General features: G+C 31.8%; 2 protein-coding genes across 2 annotated transcripts; one reads left to right on the plus strand and one right to left on the minus strand.

Moving 5' to 3' along the window:
- Positions 1 to 771: 771 nt before the first annotated feature.
- Positions 772 to 5,002, plus strand: Asppvi_001002 (putative nuclear pore complex subunit Nup133; the record flags this gene model as incomplete). The annotated part of the gene is made up of 4 exons (XM_043297306.1): positions 772 to 1,092; positions 1,193 to 1,262; positions 1,314 to 4,604; positions 4,659 to 5,002. The coding sequence occupies 4 exons, from the start codon at positions 772 to 774 to the stop codon at positions 5,000 to 5,002; spliced, it is 4,026 nt and encodes a 1,341-aa protein (XP_043153241.1).
- Positions 5,003 to 7,652: 2,650 nt separating this feature from the next.
- Positions 7,653 to 8,870, minus strand: Asppvi_001003 (S-methyl-5-thioribose-1-phosphate isomerase; the record flags this gene model as incomplete). Its single annotated transcript, XM_043297307.1, has 2 exons — positions 7,653 to 8,283; positions 8,338 to 8,870. The coding sequence occupies 2 exons, from the start codon at positions 8,868 to 8,870 to the stop codon at positions 7,653 to 7,655; spliced, it is 1,164 nt and encodes a 387-aa protein (XP_043153242.1).
- Positions 8,871 to 20,893: the final 12,023 nt, after the last annotated feature.

Below are 20,893 nucleotides of genomic sequence, written 5' to 3' on the forward strand. Positions count from 1 at the left end.
TGATGGGCGAGATACTTTCTTGATGAAGAACCAGTAGAGGTTCTCTATCTATGGCTTCAGTCAAGCTAGAATCATGTGATTACAAGCAAAAGCAGATCAACAATATGGTACCTCTGTTAGTACTAGCAATATTACCTCTGCTATAGGCTTTTAAATTTACTACTTATGTTGATGAACATCCACTGCTTATTATCTAAGGTACATAGTACGCCGGATTTCTCAAAAGGAACAGATGCAGCAAACAGTGAAGTGTTAACTACTATTATTGCATATTAAAGTGCTTCTTGCCTCAATTGTGATTCGTAATGAGTACTACTCCCTTTAGAACACTATACAGCCTTTGTAAGGTTCTTATTTAACACACCTATTATTTACATACCATGACACACAGGAACTGTTCCATAGAAGAATATCCATGATGGTCCGTCCTTTCAAACGCAGTATACCTCTAGGAGTACTGAGTTAGCCTTCTCAATGTGTATTCGTGTTTGATATGTTTGACTTCCAATGTGGAGCCCACAGGGCACCTGACCGCCTTCTCGTACCACCCTTGGCAAGGTACACCAGTATAATACATATACTTTGTTTTTGCTTATGTTTGATATGATATGAGGAGCGGTAGGCCTCGTTGCACCAGCCCTGCTGTCTCTCAGTCCTACTTCTCATGGTCGACTTTACTACTTCATCATTTTCACCTAGATGCGTGTACCGGATTCAGGAACTGAAATTATAACACTGGTGTGATATACCATCGACAACCTCCCTGCAACTATGTTCGTACCAAAAGCAGGACTCTCCTCCGTGGCCTCGTTGCGCAACCCACGGAGACGCCAGCGCACTAGCTCCGATGAGTCTGTGAAGCAACCGGATGCTAAAAGACAACGTTCTGTGCTGCGGAGTGAGAGTCCTGGGCGTTACTCGGAGGCTCAGTCAGACTTTAAGAAGAGATTTCCGAAAGATCCAGGACCCGACACCGGAAATGCGTCCGACCCAACTGTTGCGAGGAAACCTGGGGTGCTAAGATCTTTACCAGTGAGACCATTAAACGAACTGAAGCGGCCAGCAAACGAGGTCAACGCAGCTGTTGTGCTTGTAAGTCTTGCATGTGTCTAACGCAACAAGATTCTGCCGTTCCCTTGTCGTCCTCGCCGGGTGTTGTCTAGTTCTTCATTGACGCTAAAGTTCTTTAAAGTCCAAGACTGATTTCTACACTGTCTCTCAACTTCCTGCTTTTCCGGACCAGATTCATGGCCTACCTTCAGGCAAGTTATGGACATTCCCGTCTAAGCCAGTGTATTAATTCGTTTTTGTAGATTTTCGAGGCATTTTCGGGACAGCGAATGGCTATGCATTGGCCTTGACGGTATCGCACGCTATTATTTGGCCATATTCTCCCTCTGCATCAGCGTCGTCCCCAGTGGATGTCTTTACACTTACAATTCCTGAATCTTGTCGAGAATCTCATGGTGCAGCCCCCCTTGGGGTTTTCCTCTCCTCCGCAAATGGCGAAATACCAGGCTTAATGGTAGTTATGCCGTATACAGGAAGAATTATCTACTGGGAGACCATATCGCATGCTGGATCCCTTGGGCTACCAAGACAAAAACAAAGTGGGCTTCAAGGTCACGTACCTGGCTTGCTCCCAGGTGAATATGTTACTGATGTGATAAACTGCGAACCCTCCGGTGTAATTGTGACGTTTTCATCGGGGAGGGTCGCCCACATTACCTTCAGGGATTCTCAAGGGAGGCCAACCGTGATGGCCAATTTTCTTCGGAATTCAAGCAGCAGTAGTGGGCTACTGAATGGCATAAAAAGCGTCTTCAGTGGTGGTTGCTGGAGGAAGGATGTCGCTACAGTAAAGGCTGCCCGTTCGCATCAACGAGGGCAGCGGGACATCATTGTTGGCACGACGACGGGAGTGTTTGAGATCTGGGACACTCATTGGAGTAACGGGAGCATAATGAAGAAACAGTTTGATATCAGACAGGATCTGTGCCGCTGTTTAGGTCGAAAGCACATAGAAGCGGCCGGTGATACTGATCTGAAGATCATAGATTTTACCCTTACGTCCTGCGGAGATAATGAGCAAGATTCACAGGATAGTGGAGCGGAGTCATGGCGGCTTTGTCTGGTTGTGGCGCCTTCCCAGGAGACAGGTCGTCGATGCATATCTGTGGTGCAGCTCTTGCTTTCAGAAGAAGTTCATGTCTTGGCTGCCAGTTCCATAGACTTGAACTTCGCTCCGACGTTGTCTAACGACCTGCAGCCCAACATCAAGTTACATGTAGCCACAGTGAGCCAGACAGCCTTCATCGTCATTGGCCAGTCGGTGTTATTGCTCTCGTTGGTTTCATATGGTGACTCGCCCACCTCGCAACTCTTACTAGACTCCGATCGACTTCCCTCACCTTTCAATGACCATATCACCTTTCGGGCCGGAGCTGACTACAAGCTACTGGGCAGCGGCTGTGAGGATGAACTGTGTGAAGAAGGGTCTACCTCCGCATGCTTGGTCATGGTTCGAAATTTTGGCGTCGTTCGCATCGCAGTGAGGTCTCGGCAAAGCGCAGACAATGAGATTGAAGATGCTCAAATCACAGCTAAAACCAAAATCGAACAAGCCGTATTTTACGGGACGAGGCCAGGCAATCCACTCGATCTAACTGACAAAGGCGGCTTCGACTTCAGCTCCCGAGAGATTGAGGAAGCTGCGCTTGAAATTTGCGGAGAATTGCTGCGGTCTACCTCTCATTATATTCCCGCTACGTCGGTCACTCTAGATCAGAACTTGAGATTACGAGCAAAAGCTCTAGATGATCTTGCAAGTCTCTTACTGCAGCATAAAAAACCTTTGTGTCGTCAAACCCGGTACGAGCTACTGCGGGGTGCAGAGAAACTTGCTGCACAAAGGGCCCTGTGGAAGCTTGAAGATAAGGCGAGGCGGGCAATGGGCCAAGGAAACACGTTTTTGGCTCATGTGATTGGGTCGATGAATGAAAAATTCAAAACGAAATCTGAGTATCAGGAGGACAAAGACAATGTGCGCGACTGGTTCCTTTTTGACACGTTTCGAATGGAACATATTATTCCCTGGATCTTCAAAGCGCTCAAACTCCAGAAGGGTATTTCTACGAAGCAGGGGCGGAGGGTATTAGAAGAAATCGTGCAAGCCAGTGAGCTTTCCTTGGCCGTCTTGGAGACAGCTTTTCGGTTTCGTGATGAGCACGCTCGTCAGTACGGGCTTGAGGACGAGCACATAGAGGACGGCGTGTTGACGTCTGGCTACGATGGTCTCTCTGAATTCTGGACATCTCAGGGTATCGTTTATCTTGAAACGGGACATCTTTTGGATCTGGAACTCGATACGTGTAGGGCATGGACCCAACAAACAACAACTTCTTTGGATCCGCGGGAGCAGCAGTTCGTCCGGCAAATTGCGGAAAACAGTGCCCGCCAACTTCGTGTGCTCAGTTTAATGCACTACGAAAGAGTCAGGTGGCTTTCCTCCCAGGAGGATCCCAAATCAGTCGATGAGGGCATTGAACTAGAGCAAACACATACCAAGCAGCGCAGGTGGCAGCTATTMAAGTTGGCTGGCATTGGGCAGCTAGAAGACGCGATTTCTCTGGCGGAGAAATTCCGGGATATGAGTGCATTGGTAGAACTCATTATTGAGCTTCAGGATCAGACATTGGCAGACTCGGAACCTGCCGGAAATGTCACCAACTATGATTCTGAAGAGGTCAGTAGGAGAATAGCTACGTACTTCGAAAAGTTCGGCGAACCCTGGGCTGATGCATTCTTTTCTCGCCAAATATCGATGGGTCAATCAGAGATTCTGTTCACGATGAGAAGGTTTCAACCTTTCATCAACCGCTTTTTGCATAAAAATCCGTCCTACGCTCGGCTCTGCTGGATTAACGATGCGATCGGTGAGGACGACTATGAAGCGGCTGCTCGGTCGTTGGAGACCTTGGCCCTTGAGCGTGAATCAGATCTCTGGTGTCATCGCGTTGAGTTGTCCTTGTCAAAGCTTGCTACGCTAGCAGCCTGGGAAAAAAGCAGTGCAACTGGCAAGCCCATGCTTGGTATTGAGATCAAACGCCTAGAGGACTTGGCTGAATTAGACGCTGTCCAAGAAGTGGTCTATGCTTATGTCATGCCAGCGTTGCAGGGCGCAATTGATCAAAAGGCTGAAACTGAACTAGCTATTGACCAGTTCGGAAAACTTGTGAATGACTCACCGTCGCTCCACGAAGTACTATCTTTCTTGCTCACTAAAGTGATCAGCCGGCAAACTCTCAGGGTTGACCAGCTGGTCGATCTGTTGACACTGATCGATGGTGGCCAGGTTTCGGAGGAAACCCAAAATGAATTCGTTGGCAAGGAATTCTACTTGGCTTTGCGGGTCATTCGATTGAACTCTTCCACCCAGGATGGTCCGCTCTACCATGTCCCTCTGCAGAAGCTTGTGTGGCGCAGATGCATGATCAGAGACGATTGGCAATTGGAGAGAAATGTAGCCAACGCAGATCGTGAATTTGAAGATCACATCCACTGTGTCTCCCTTCTTCGCACACTCACTCTCTGTTTAGGAGATAGTAAGCATATCTCGCGGATTTGATTATCTGAATACTGATTAACTGAACTCGCAGAGCACTGCGCGGATGCAGATCCCCGTCCACTCTATGTACCATCCTCGCCGCTGGATGTAGTGCTTAACGAGTCAGATCTCGAATCTATTTTATCGTCATACCCTCAAGAGCAGCGTAGCAGGATTTGCCGGGATCTGAGCAGGGAGAATGATATACTTCGCCAACGGATTGAAGAGGGAAAACTCGAGTTCTTGTACAGGAAACTCCTTATCTCTGCGGAGGAGGCGGTTACATCTTCAGCTACTCATCCAACTGGCGCCATGATGCAGTTCAGCGATGGTCTACAGGCTCACCATTTGGAGACAGAAACTCCATCTACAAGAGCGCAGTTATCGTGGCTTTAATCATGTTTCTCAGTCTCTCCAATACTTAGGGATAAACACAGCTGCATGATACTAATGTTCAATGGTTGGGCAGTATAAATGATATAAGTTTGCTATTTTCGGGCTCAAACTCTCATCCCGTGAGAGAACGATCTTATTATAGGATAGCCTTGGGGCTGTATTCACACACGGGCTGCAGTCTGCTTTGAAATTGTAGGTATTCTGTGTTCACTGATGCTCCGTTGTCTGTTTAGATTTGCGAACTACCGAGCTCTCGGATTACAGATGCCAGAATTTGCAACCATTCTGGATGGGTAATGAACATCTAGCAACGCTATAAAGAACGTAAAGGAAGACGGTCTGTATTGATTTGATCTTATACCCTTTCATTTCACTACTCAATCCAGTACCGGTCCATCCGACTTGGTTAATCCCATTATGGTACCTTCACAACAGGATATCGGCACTAATGGCAGGTTATCACAGGTTCAGTCCCCTCTGGATTTAGATGTCATTGCTGTTAGTTTGACCACTTTCATTTCCGTCGTGGATCATCGAGCCACCATGCTCGATGGGGTTATTCCGAGGACCGTGGAGGTGATGCTCGAAGACTGGATCTGGTTCAATGGTCTCGAACTTCGTTCTAAATCCTGCCATGCCTTGGCTACTGCTGTTTGAATGGCGACGAGCGTTTGTGAAGGTATAACCATAGTCTTGAACTTCCTCACCAGAGCGGCCCCTTGCGCACTGTTAGGCGGCGTTCTCGTATATAGACACATGATATAAAAGGACAGTTGAAGCTATATGACAGGGGCACCAACCAGTTTCCCTTTCCTCCTCCATCCTTTTTCGTCTTTTTAGGATCAGCATCAACGGGTCCGGATTTCGCAAAATACCGAGGGATATGCTCAAGTGAGGCTGCCATTCCATCACTAGGTCCTGAGTGATCCCGGCCGTTGAGCTTGTGTGAACGCGTCACTGAGACTTGCATTAGTATAGCTCATCACATTGGCCAATGGGTAGCCAATATTCCAACAGATCTCTTCTTTCATCAGTGGATCTGTGTGTTGAGATTCGCTTACTATTATGGATAAGCTATTTGAGCGGGCACTTGGATCGGACTGGACCGGATTGGGCAGTACACTAGAAGATAATATCATCAGTGAAACAGAGATACCGAACCAAGGCATGGTGAGGGCTATGGTTGTGTTTGAATGCGGCAAACAAAAGACAGGTATTCAGACCACCTGCATCGTGTTGACCGTAAGTAACCTGGGCATACCTGGAGTCCCTTTTAAGGTTTCTGTTAAGAACGAACACAGATAATTTCAGCGGGTCGGAATGGTTATTATGGACAGATTAGTATATGGAATCTAGCCCTGAATGAATACAACAGCAAATCCAGACTTGGGTGACAGCCAGGTATATTTAGAATCCCACTGAACCAATTTGATACGCGAACAGTGATGCTCAATCCAGCTGTAGGGTTGGAACTCGGATTTGTTGTTCAATTTATAGGATCTAGCTTTAGCTAGAACACCGCATGACCTCATACATGATAGTAAAACGCGGGGTAAGGACCCCCTAAAGTGGTAGTCTATACCCACTTAGCCACATAAAGGCAGTCCAGAACGGTAGCAATCCAATGATAGCACAAAGACAAGAGAACATGCCAGATGGCGAAGAGATTGGGATATTAAGTAAACACCCCATGCCAAATCAGTTAAACCCCTGGGATGACTTTCATTTTCCTCTTGTTGTCAGCTCCGCATAGTGCGGGATTATACTTCCCTTCCGCCCCGTGGAGACCTTGTGCCTCCTATTTCTGTTTCCCACGGTCTCTAGGGTATGTAGGGACCTGCACCCTATTGAAATTTACACAGTCTAGTAGTTCTAGCTGACTAGCTCGTAAGTTGGCACCAGCTGGTGTAGTGATGCTGGGTATACTTATTGCTAATTGACAGAATTCAGACCACCAGTACATTACTAAAAAGAAGTCAATGAAACTCAAACTAGCTGGTCCTATACATAATATTATGGCCCCTTTTTTTGCGGGTACAGCTATGGCAGCCTGGCATCTATATTGAATCATCGGGGCTCTAGAGACTATGGAAAATTGCGCCAGTAGCAGTGACTCTGAAAACTTAATCTCTCATGCCATGTTAACTAATACATTACTAATTATTCCTTAATTACATAGTAAAGCCCAGCACATTCTACTTTGTATTAGACTAATCTCCATAAATACACTTGTGATACAACTAGCCAATATTATCACAATGTCTCAAGCAAACAAAGATGGGTTGTCCCCAAACTATATGCAAGTAAGTTCTATAATATTATCTGCGCTATCGTATTCATGAAATGAAGCCTTGAACAATGTTACTGCATGACCATGGCACATGAACCTGGAAGATTTATCATATAGACCCAGCACAAGTGCTAACAATATCCAGGTTCTGAAAGACATCTCTTCGTAGGTGGTTCCACCTGAGACTCGAATCCGACAGAGTTTGACTGACCCTTACAGTGGTGAAAAAGCAGCTGAAGCACTGGAAGACCATTTGACAAACCTGGAATCCCAGTTGGACAAGCTTCTTGCTGCCGTTGAGGACAAAAACAAGTCCCAGGATTATGATGGCAATAGCAGTCATCATACAAAGGCAGATTTTCATGAAGCCGAGTTATCCATGAATAGCTGCTCCAGGTGAAAATGACCATCTGTCTCCCTTTCGATGACGCCGACTTCAGTGATGATGCCGTCGATGAGTGTCGAGGGAGTAACATCGAATGCTGGATTCCAGACGTTGATACCCTTTGCAGCAATGTGCACAGTTTCCAACTTCACGATATCAGCTGAATGTTGTCCTTCGACAGGCCCTTTGATTTTGGTGACTTCAGCTGCTGGCCGTTCCTCAATGACGATATCTTCACCCGATTTAGTGCCGAGATCGATTGTCGTGAGTGGAGCGGCAACAAGGAATTTCACGCCGTGGTATTTGGCTAGTACGGCTAAACCATATGTACCTATTTTGTTGGCTGTATCTCCATTGGCTGCCACTCTGTCTGCCCCAACCACGATTGCGTCCACTCCAGCTTTCGTATTAGCAAGCAGTGCAGCTACCATCGAGTCGGTTATCAATGTAGCAGGAAGTTTGTCATGGACAAGTTCGAAAGCCGTCAGGCGGCTGCCTTGGTTGTAAGGCCTAGTCTCGGTGCAATATGCATGTTCCAGGGCCTTTTTTGAAGCCAACGCTCGTATCACGCCCAGGGCTGTTCCATAGCCCGATGTTGCAAGCGAGCTAACAAAATCCATTCAGTACTCAGGTAATAMAATCATCAAGGTAAATGCTTACCCAGTGTTACAATGCGTCAGAACTGTAGCTGTTGACTTGTGCGCTGCAAGTGCATGTTTGATAATCCACTCAGCACCATTTTTACCAATCTTCATATTATCCTCCAGGTCCTTGGTCATCATATCCTCTGCGGCGCAGATGAAAGCCTCCGCAACGTTACGCCCAGTTGCACCAGGGATATTTGCATGATCTGATATGGTTGATTCCAGTTTGCGAGCAGCATCACTGAGGTTGACAGCAGTGGGCCTGCTGCTCACTAGGTAATCCAACTTTTCCCTAATAAAAAGTCTCACCTCCTCTGCTCCTGATGATATTTTATCGTGGACTATGAGTGTATGCAACTCTGACGCGAGTGCGAGGGCTGCAACTATTGCAATGGCTGGTGCGCCCCTGACTCTCATTTCCTTGATTGCATGCCAGGCTTCTTCAGATGTCTGGATTGTAATGAACTTTTCCACGTATGGGAGCTGTAGCTGGTCAATGATGGCTAACTTGCCACGGCTATACCTGATTGCTTGTAACATCGATGCCATTGGTACTGCGAACCCTTTTGCTGGATTTGACTGGTAATTATGGGTATGGCGAGTAGTTGGTTGAGGGGATTTTGAAATGGGATGCATATGCATATTAGACACTAGCCCAAATCTGGCAACTCTCATGCATTTAGGTTATCTACTACTACATAGGTTGTTGTACATTCCTACTGTCTGAGCCGATGCTCCCCACCTAATTGAGTGTACGGTCAATTGATCATGTCAAAGCTTTTCAACCGACCTTGGGCCCTTTCTACAGAGTGGCCAGGCTGGCGTAGTTTTAGAACGCCACCTCCTAGGGATTCAGAAAGATAGTCCCCCACTACCCCCCACTATCTTTCTGTCCCTACTACGGGTCACAGGTTCAAATGCTGTTACCAACTCGACATTGCCTGCCACATTAAAGACCCTTAAGGTCATGTAGCTCCTCAGAGAGCACTCCAATTCCCTACAGCCTTCAGGCATTAAACCACCTTAACTAGCCCACAGGTCGGGGTGAATCAAATCAACTAGTAAGTTCACCCACGGCCCCAGGCAAGATTTGATTTCTAGGGTCATACACTTATACTTCATGTATATGATTCCATAGCCTTGCATGTCCCTATGGGAGGTCAGGGGCATAAAGTGCCCTGTTTCAGACATTAATAAATACTATTACTACAACTAGGCTGGCTGTTAGGAAGGGATGGGATGGGAATGGGAATTCCAACTACTAGACCTATCTTATCCCTAGTTATCAAGATCCTATCCTAATTCCTAACTACTACAGGAGTTCCTATAAGTTAGAATAAGAAGAGGTTCTTATTTCCTCCTTATCCTTCTTTCTTTTATAATTCCCTTCCTTTTATAAAAAATAAGGAAGTTCTATTAAATTGATCAATATAATAAGAATCCTGTTCTAGTTAGTATTATAATTGATTAGGAGTTGCTATCTTACTAGAAAAATCTAGTAAGACTCCTATTAGGAAATAAGAATTCTTATACTAGTCTGTAGAGTAATATTAAATTGTAAATCTAAAATGAAGATAAATTTTATTATAATAGATATATAATACTTCTTAATCTCTAAATATAAAATATCTTTAAACTTATTATTAAGAGTATACTTATTTATTAAGCTAGTATTTTGAAATATAAAAGAGTATATTAGATCTTAAAGAATAATAAAGTAATATTTATAAATAATTATTGTTAAAAGTTATTACTATATTAATTTTGAACTTATATTATTTTTAAATCTCCTACTTTTATTATTTTTACTTATATCTTTATCTAGTAAGTTAAATTAAGAATAGTAATAATTATATGTATCTTTCTCTACAAACTAGTAATATTTATATAATACGTATATATCTAGTTTATTTTTTACAGTATTGGGATATTGTTAGAGGCATCCAGTAAGCCTTAAAGATATATAAATGGAAGCTGGGCATGATTGACCATAGGGGTCAATCATAGTAGGTCTTTTGCCTCAGTGGTTAACCTTTTGCAGCCCAGCGCAAGGTTCTCATGGATATTCATTCATTGCAGTAGGGAGGGAGCCTTTGAATCATGTGAGAGTAGGGGGGTAGGCCAGCAGCCACCCTATATATGCCTTATTGATATTAAGGGGCTCCTGTTCCTTTTATATTTTAACCTAAATTATAAGGAATAGAGAGGTCTAAATACTAGATATATAATTAATAATAACTACTAGATATTACTGCATCCTTTATAGATATTATTAAACTTATATATATATCTATTAATGTTATATCCTTCTATATCTAGATTAAACTTTATTTATTATTAGAGTTCTTAGTTAGTAATTATCTATAGGATTAAGTTAGCACCTATAATATAACCTTAGATTTAACTATTACTAAGATATATTAAATTATCTAATCTAGTAATTAGAGATTATTATTTATTTATTAATTATTTATAGAATTAACTAAATTATTCTTTATACCTCTGCTTTAAAATTAGAATAATAGTAACTTAGTATATTTTTTATTTAATATATAAGAGGTATAATTTAGTTAATTTACTTAGTAATATTAATATATAAGCTACCCAAGTAATTAGTAAGTATTAAGTAGTATATAAAGAATTATAGTAAATATTACTATTTATAAGTATAGATAAATAAGTAAGCTTTTACTACTAATATCTATTCCTCTAGTATATATACTCTTAACTTTTTTATATTTTATTATATAATATACTTTCTAGTTTGAGCCTTAATAATTTATCCTCTAGCTAATTTACTTCTTTTATAAATTAATAAATAATTATAGTTATTACTATTCCTTAATTAAATTACTCTATTATAAACTCTTATTATTATTATATTATCCTCTCTAGATATAATATTATTATAAATTCCTAATTATTATAGTACTATTATTAATTTAGAATAAGAAATAGGTTAGTCTTTAAGTAAGCTACAGTATTCTTATATAATACTTCTTAATCTAGTTTATAATAAACTTAATTAGACTATATATAATAATAAGAAAGTTTATTAAATAATTAAATCTTCCTATTATTCTAATATAGTGCTTCTTTAATACTATATAGTATTAAGTAGAATATACTATATATATAATATTTAAAGAATTTTAGAACTTTTTAAACTTATATTTCTTCTTTAGAGTATATTAGTAAAGATAAAAAGTATTATACTCTCTTTTCTAGTATATATATAAATTATATCCAGAATAATTATAGATCTTAATATAAATTCTATCTTAGAAAAGACTTAAACTAGGATTAGAATCTTAATAAGTAAGAAGTTCTATCTACTCTTTCCTTTTATTTCTTATTATTCTTAACTAATTAATATAGTATTAAATAATACTATAGCTAGGTAGTCTAAATACTATTAATAGTAGTAATTCTATCTCTAAATAGCCTCTTAAAAAGTTAAGCCTAAAGAAGAAGCTAGTAGATCTACTAAGATATCTAAAAGAGATATTAAATCTTCTTTAAAAGCTGCTCTAGAGGTTATTATTTTATCTTTTATAAATATTATTTATTCTTTAAGATATTCTTATTTCCAGTATATACTTCCTAATAATTCTACTACTTTATTAAAGACTAGTATACTATCTTCTTTTAAAAATAATAATAGTAAGGTAATTAACCCTTATACTATTAATCTTTATTAATATAGTTCTTCTAGGCTAATAAATTTAGGGTAGTTTCTTTTCTTTATTATTTAAGTAATATATTATTTATTAGTTCTTATTCTTTATCTATAACTCCCCTAAATCCTATAACTACTATAAAAGGAAAATAGCTAATTAGTTAAGTTATTAAAGCTTCTCCTACTCTATCTTTAAAGAGAGTAAAGAAAAATGTACTTAATAGTAAAGTTATACCTAAGCTAATTTTAAAGTTAATATAGGATAATCTTAAGATACTTAATACTATTTATAAAGATCTATATAAATTCCTTAATATTATTAAAAAATAAATTAATTACCCTATTAAGGCAGTGTAGGCTATAGAGAAAGAAGAAAAACTAAAATAAAATTCTAAAGCTAAATTCTAGGATAAAGTAGTAAGTATATAAAAGAAAGAGTAAAGGCTTTAATTATAGTTTATATTATTTACCTTTCTTAGAGTTTCTTTTATTATTTTCTTTAACTAATTTATACTTAAGTAATTAGTTATTAGCTAAATAAATAATAAATTCTTTCTATAGTAATATTCTTATAATACTAGATAATTTATTATTCTCTAATTACCCCTAATAATCTAGAATTACTGTTATAAATAATTTATTAAAGTCTATATCTCTTCTACTAGTATCTCTTTAGATTTAATTATTTCTTAATAGATTATATATTATTCCCTTACTTAGCTTATTATTTAAAAAAATTAAGTTAATTTTACTCTAGTTACTTCTTAGAGTTAACTCCTTTTAATAGTATATAAATTAGCTAATTTCTATTAATATATTACTAATATATTCTTAAAATCTTATTTATTAAGTATATTATTTTATTAAGGTACCCTTATCTATCTATTTTAAATATACTTTTAAATATTTAGTTAATTACTAATTCTTTAAGTTATCTTTGAAAGTTTATTATATAAGAATAAGAGATTATTAAACTCTTTAAGTACTTTATATACTTTTAATAGATATATAGATTAATAACTCTACCTTCTATAATTAGTTAGTATAGCTAATATATATAGTTTCTTGCGTCTATTACTAATATTAGCTTCTACTAATTATTAGTAATTAATAAGGTTTATTACTATATATTTATTAGGTTCTATAATAGTATATATACTAAGTAGATATAATTAAATAATTTAATATAGACTAAATTATTTACTTTAGAAGTTCTGAGGGGATTTATTTTAATAAATCTATTAATAAGATACTGGTTAAGATTCTTTTATATTATTATTTAAATTAGATTTTATTTAATTATATATACTAATGACATCTTATTAACTAATGATTAGATATAGTTTATATATTAAAATTATATTTTAATCTTAGGCTATTAATTAATTAAGTTATAGATAACTAGATAATAATAAATATATATTATAGAGAAAGTAGAATAGTAATAGCTTTATTTAGATATAGATATATATTTATACTATAAAAATAGCTAGAGATAGATATTTATCTTATAAATATATTAGTTTACTTATAAAATACTTTATTAATATCTTTTCTAATAAGCTATTTATATTTTTTATTCTTACTATTAGTTCTAGGATAATTTAGAGTTATTATTTAATACTTTATCTTAAGAATCTTAATATAGATTACTATAACTTAAGATAAAATATTAATACTATTATCTAAAAGTAGTTCTTTAAATACTTTATAATTAATAAAGATATCTTTATAGAGAAAAGAGACTAATATTTTATCTTTAATATTAGGTACTACTTTAGTTACTATCTAACTAGTTACTATCTAACTAGTTATATAGTTATTAGGTATAATAATCTATTAATTATTATTTAAAGTTATTAGAAGATAGCTAATAAGATTAATTCTTTATTATTTAAATAAATATATATCTTTTTTAACTAAGTGCTATACTGCTTTATATTTAAGATTTAGTTATAAAGATTTTATAATTTAATAATTTAGATAGTTCTTAATAATATCTTAAATATCTTTTTATAATATTAGCTACTAGATATAGATATAAATTACTTATTTACAATAAGTAAAGCTAGATAGCTAAGATTACTAAATTAATTATAAAATTAAGATATAAAGTTTTTTTAAAAGAGAATTTTAAAGTATAGTATTTTAATAGAATTATTAAGATAGTATAGTCTATTAATAGATTAATAATTAGTATATTTTATTTTAAGATAGAAGCTTAGTTAGTATATTTTAATTTTTATGTTAATATTATCTAATGTTTTTAGATCTTTACTCTTTAGGAATAAAATAATTAATAAATACTATACTAATTTAAAGAGATTAAGTAGGATATAAAGATATTCTTTACAAATTATTTACTATAATTATATTATAGAAAAACTAAATATAGATATATATACTTTATTTACTAGACCTTCTGTAATAAAGTTAGGTTAATAATTTATTATATTAAGAATAACTACTTTAGTTCTCTTATAATATTATATAACTAGACTATATATTTAAAATTCTCTAATCTAATATATAAGATATTTTAAATATATCTTTATATTAGTAAGATATTAAAGACTTTTATAATTTGTTATAACTATAATAGACTTATTATTATTAATATAATAATCCTATTATTAAAGTACTTCCTTAATTATAAGAATTTCTTTTTAATATATAGGTTAGATCTTTTTAGTATTATTAAGCTTTTATCTATTAAATACTACTAAATACTACTATTCTTTTATATTTTATTATAATAATATTATACTAAGAGCCTATTTAGTTATATTAGTCTTAATTTAATATAATAGTAAAGAATTAGTAATCTAAAGAATAGATATATATATAAACTATTATATTCTTTAGTATGATAAATACTTACAAATATTAAGTATTCTAGATTATAGATTAAAACTTCTTTTTATAAAGAGAAGTATCTAATTTTTTTAAAAGTTTATAGAAGTTATAATTGTTATAAACTTATATATAAATTAATAATAGTATATAGCTAGTCCTAGGAATTATTAAACTTTATAAATATTTATTAGTTTTAGTTATATCTTTATAACCTTAATTTTTATAGATATTAGTTAAATAAATCTATTACTAATAATATAATTATAAAATTCTAGTTCTTTCTTAGTAAATATATACTTATAGAGTTTTATATATAACTAATATCCTTAGAGTTAGGTATCTATTAAATATACTTTTAATATTCCTTATCTAAATCTAAAAAGATTAAGATATTATTAAGGTATGCTACTATAAAATTAAAATTTTATATAATAGGTATTATTATCTAAAATATTATAGATATATTATAAAGTCTAAAAGGTATTACTAAGAATTTAAACTTATTAAATAATATATTAAAAGGTATCTTTTAAAATTAATAATTTATCTATTTATAACTACTAATATCTAAAGGGAGATTAAGCCTTAAAAAATATCTAATTTAATTTAATCTAAAAGTCCTTAAATTTATAATAATATATAAATATTCTTAATAGTTATCTTACTAAGTAAGTAATAGTTAATATATATTTATAATTTTCTATTAAATTTAGATATAATTATAATAAAAAAGCTTTAAATATTAATTAAAGAGTAAATAACTATTTTCTTTAATAGCTCTTTAACTTATATTTTTATCTTATAAAACTTCTTAGGTAATTATAAGTAAGAGTTTATATTTTATTTATAGAAAATCTTCTATATTAATATAATATTATATTAATTATTCTAGAGATATCTTTAGCTTTATATTAGGTAAATACAGAAAATTATTATAAATTTATTAATTCCTCGATACTTTTCTTTAATTTTTAAATAATAAGTAGTTAGGCTTTTTATTAACTCTTTTAAGGAGTATATTAAAACTATTTAATAGATATAAGATTAATAGATACTTCTAAATTAGATTTTTCTAAATCTACCTTAATCTAGTTCCTAGGATTAATAAAGTAGATAGTAGTATACTTTATTCTATATTCTTTTATAACTATCTATCTTATAATCTAATTAATATTAGGATTAAAGTATTTTAGCTAATCTTAATCTAGAATAATATTATACTCTATAGTTTTAAGAATTTATAGAATAATAATATAGTACTATTTACCCAGCTTAAATAGGATTTAAATTTAATATAATATATATATAATCTACTATTTAGTAGATAAATCTATAATTATTCAGATATTTATTAAAATTAAAACTATAAAAAAGGTAATAAATTAGCTAAATATTTTAATATAAATATATAACTAGAGCTATAATCTAACAATATATAAAGATAGACTACTATCTAGGAGGCTTTAAGTATAGTAAAAAAGTAAAGAATATTAGATCTAAGAGTATTTAAATAAATATTAATATAATTATAATCTTTTAGTTCTAAATTAACTTCTATAATACTAAGTAGTCTTTTTTATAATAGTTAATTCTCTTTCTTATTATTACTATTAGATTTATTATAATTCTTTAGAGATTTAAGATTATTAAATACTTTATAGTTCTTAATATTAGAAGTTTTTAATAATTAACTAATTAGTACTTTCTTATCTAGTAGTCCTTTATATTTTTTAATTACTTTTTATTATTAGTTTTAACTAGTTTAGAGCTATATAAGCTTAGATATTATAGTCTTTTTATTTATAATTAAAATAAGCTTAATTAATTTAATATTTAGATCTTTTATTTATATATTCCTTTTTTTAGGTAATTAGGAGACATAATAATAATATTTAAATTAATACTTATTAAATTTATTTAGTAATTATTAGTTTTACTAAGGGATTAGAGTTATATCTAGATATATAGACTAACTCTTTACTTATATTTAGTAAAATAATAAACTATATTATTAAAAGTAGTTAGTTTATTATAATCTTTTACCTACTAAGTATATAGAATAGGCTTTAAATTAGTAATAAACTTCTAGATTAGAATATTATTAGGAATTTCTAATTTAATATATTTAGTAGCTTTAACTAGAGAAGTAGTATAAGATTATATAATTTAATTATCTTATATATATCTTTTATATTTTTTTATTATTTATTTTCTTTCTTTATCTCTTTAAAATTATCTTAGATCTATTATTTAAAAGTATCTATAGAGAGTAGTAATAATAACTATTAAATTATATTTAATTTTTTATTTATAAGTATTCTATTACTCTTTATCTTAGTCTATAAGATACTACTTAACTATTATAATATTTTTAAATTAAGTAGTATTCTTTTAAGTAAGAGTTTACTTTACTTATTATAAAAGTAATTATTAATCTACTAGAACTACTTTACTATAATATCTTTACTATATTTATTATTATATATAAGGATAGGCTCTAGATTAGAGACATTTTAATATAGCTCAAATATTATAAAAAGAATAGAAAAGAGAGGACTAGAATTAGAGATAATAGCTCTAATATCTCTAACTCTAGCTAGATAAATATAATTATAATAATAGTACTTATTCTAAAGAAGTTTAACTAAATTAATTTAGCCTAAATATTATTATTAGCTATACTATAGATAGTAAGAATAAACTATTACTAAAGTTAGATATAATCTACCTTAAAGCTATTACTATTATTAGTAAATTAGATTTAAGAAGTCTCTATACTAGAAGATATAGATTTAATATTATTTATTTTATTATATAAAGAATAATAATTAAGTAGATAGTAGAATTTAAGAGTATAATAATTAAGATTACTTTAAACTTATTAAAATAGTTTTAATAATTTAAATTTATCTTATTCCTCTTTATTAAATAGTTAATTATATTATTAGTTACTTTTTAGGAGGCTTAAAATAATCTATAATATTTATACCTATAAGATTATATTAGAGAAGAGCTAAAGGATATTCTATAATAAAATTATTACTATTACAGATATCTAGATTAATCTAAGAAGGTTAAAATTATTTAATCTAAAATAGTTTTACTACCTTAAAAGTAATTAATAGGAGGTAATTATTAAATCTATATTATTATTATAGCTTTTAATAGTTACTAAATTATATCTTCTAGGATTACCTTAATTAGATCAAATCTTTACTAAGATCTTTAAACCTTCTATTATATATTTACTTAATCTAGATATACTACTAGATAGGATATTTATTTATTATAGTAAGGAGGGAGCCTTTAAATTATATAAGAGTAGGGGTTAGGCCAGCAGCCACCCTATATATACCTTATTAATATTAAGGGGTTCCTATTCTTTTATATTTTAATCTAAACTATAAGGAATAGAAAGGCCTAAATACTAGATATATAATTCATAATAACTACTAGATATCACTGCATCCTTCATAGATATCATCAAACTTATATATATACCTATTAATATCATAGTATTAATACCCCTACTAAGAGAAATCCATTATTTAAATTTAACGTAAATCTCTTTCTTTAGTTTATTATAGATACTAACTATAGTAAATAGTAACTATATAACAGATTAAGACTATCTCTATAAATTAGTAGAATAGATCTAATCAGTAAGATAATTTAATATGCAATCTACCTTTGCTTAATATTAGATAGACTAGGTACTTTTATTCTTAAATTATTTAAAGAGAATCTTTATAGTATCATATATATATCTATTAAAAACTTTTACTCATTTTCTTAATTTTTAATTATGAGTCTAGTTTTAAATCTTTATTTATAGGTATATAGTAATATAGTAGTATTATTTATATCTCTTAATCTTCTTGGCTAGAGCTTTATATTAACTTTTCTAAAAGAGAAGTTAACTTAGATTAATAACTTAGGATTTAGCTATATTATAATCTTTATCTTAATCTTTATAAACTAATAAGTACCTTACTTATAAGTATTTAAGATCCTTAAAATTAGTAGTAGAAACTAGCTAGGTAAGTACCTTACTATCTATAGGGTAATAATAATACTTCTTAGTAGGAGTAAGAGATATACTAATTAAATTAAGATAATACTTATCTTTTATATTACTAGTAGAAGAAGGAATAATAGAAATAATATAAGATAGATTTAAAAAAGAGCTAGTAGTACCTACTTTAATTAATAGTATAATACTTATTATAAAAGCATTATTTATTCTAGGGAATATAATCTTCCCTAGAAAAAGGAATTTATTATTTATAGCTTCTTTTATCTATATCTTTTTAATAGTGGAATACTAATACTAAGAGCTAGAAATAGAAGTAAGATTCTTAGAGCTACTCTAGTAACTTACTCTTATTTAATATTTTAGATTAGTATTTAGACTAGATAGAGTAATATTATTAATAATAGGAGTACTAAATAAAATAACTTTATTAATAATAGAAGTATTATTTAGACTAGGTAGATTAACTTTATTACTAGTAGAGGTAGACTTATTAGTACTAGGGTTATTCTCTTTTACTAGAGTTATTAAAGAGACTATAGATAATTTAGGAGGACCTTAACTAATAGAAATTAGCTAATTATATATAGCTTTACTACTATTAATTACTATTAGGCTACTATATTATAAAATAGGACTATATAAGTTAGTAATAGCTAAAAAGGATTAGAAGAAGAAATATATATCTAGCTTACTATCCTAGCTATTTACTTTCCTAAGGTAATAGCTATATTATAAACCATTTCTATACTAGATATAATTTATATATATACTAGTATATAATACTTATAACTTTAGCTATTTATTAGTATACTTAGGAGATAAAATATAAGTTTAGAAAGTAGTCTAGCTATTATTATACTAAATATAGGGAGAACTTTCCTTATTATAAACTTAGAGGATAATAGTATCTTAATAACTAGTAGATTTAATTAATTTCTTTACCTCCTTACTATTCTATATTAATTAGTTAAGGGGATAAATAAGATCCAGGAGAGTTATATAAGATTACTATATATAAATAAGGGGCTGCCTAAGTTTAATCTCTATAGTATAAATAGTACCTAATCTATCTAGGATATTTATTATAATAGAATTAAATAAATAATAAATAAGCTAGGGGATATTCTATTAAGGCTTATTTATAAAGTTCTTATATATTAAGTAAGAAAAGTTAGGGGTATTTATATCTATAAAATAAGTACTAGTAGTAAGAGCTTACTTATTTACCTATATTTATTAGTTAATTCTATCTTTATTAATTTAATTATTTATGTATACTATAAATAGTAATATTTACTATAATTCTTTATATACTACTTAATACTTATTAATTACTTAAGTAACTTACTTATTAATATTACTAAGTAAAATTAATCTAATTATACCTCTTATATATTAAATAAAGAATATACTAAGCCACTACTATCCTAATTTTAAAGGTATAAAGAATAATTTAGTTAATTCTATAAATTATTAATAAAGAAATAATAATATCTAAATATCAGATTAGGTAATATAATATATCTTAGTAATAATCAGCTCTAGGATTATACTATAGGTACTAAGTAAGTCCTATAGGTAGCTGCTGACTAAGAACTCTATAGATAAAGTTTAATCTAGGCAGGGGAGGATGTAATATTAATAGATATATATATAATTTTAATAATATCTATAAGATATATAATAATATCTACTAGTTATTATTAATTATATATCTAGTATTTAGGCCTCTCCATTCCTTATAGTTTAGATTAAAATATAAAAGGGATAGGAACTCCTTAATATTAATAAGGCATATATAGGGCAGCTACTGGCCTAACCCCTACCCTTATATAATTTAAAGGCTCCCTACCTACTGCAATGACAAATATCCCACTATTTAGCATTCTAATATATATCCATATCTATAAGAAGGATTATATTTAAGCCTATAAAACCACCCCTCATGTATATAAAGTATAATTAGTTAGATATAAGAGAGATAATAGTCATATCTACCTA

This window comes from Aspergillus pseudoviridinutans (assembly GCF_018340605.1).
Source record: "Aspergillus pseudoviridinutans IFM 55266 DNA, scaffold_1, whole genome shotgun sequence".
NCBI lineage: Eukaryota > Fungi > Ascomycota > Eurotiomycetes > Eurotiales > Aspergillaceae > Aspergillus > Aspergillus pseudoviridinutans.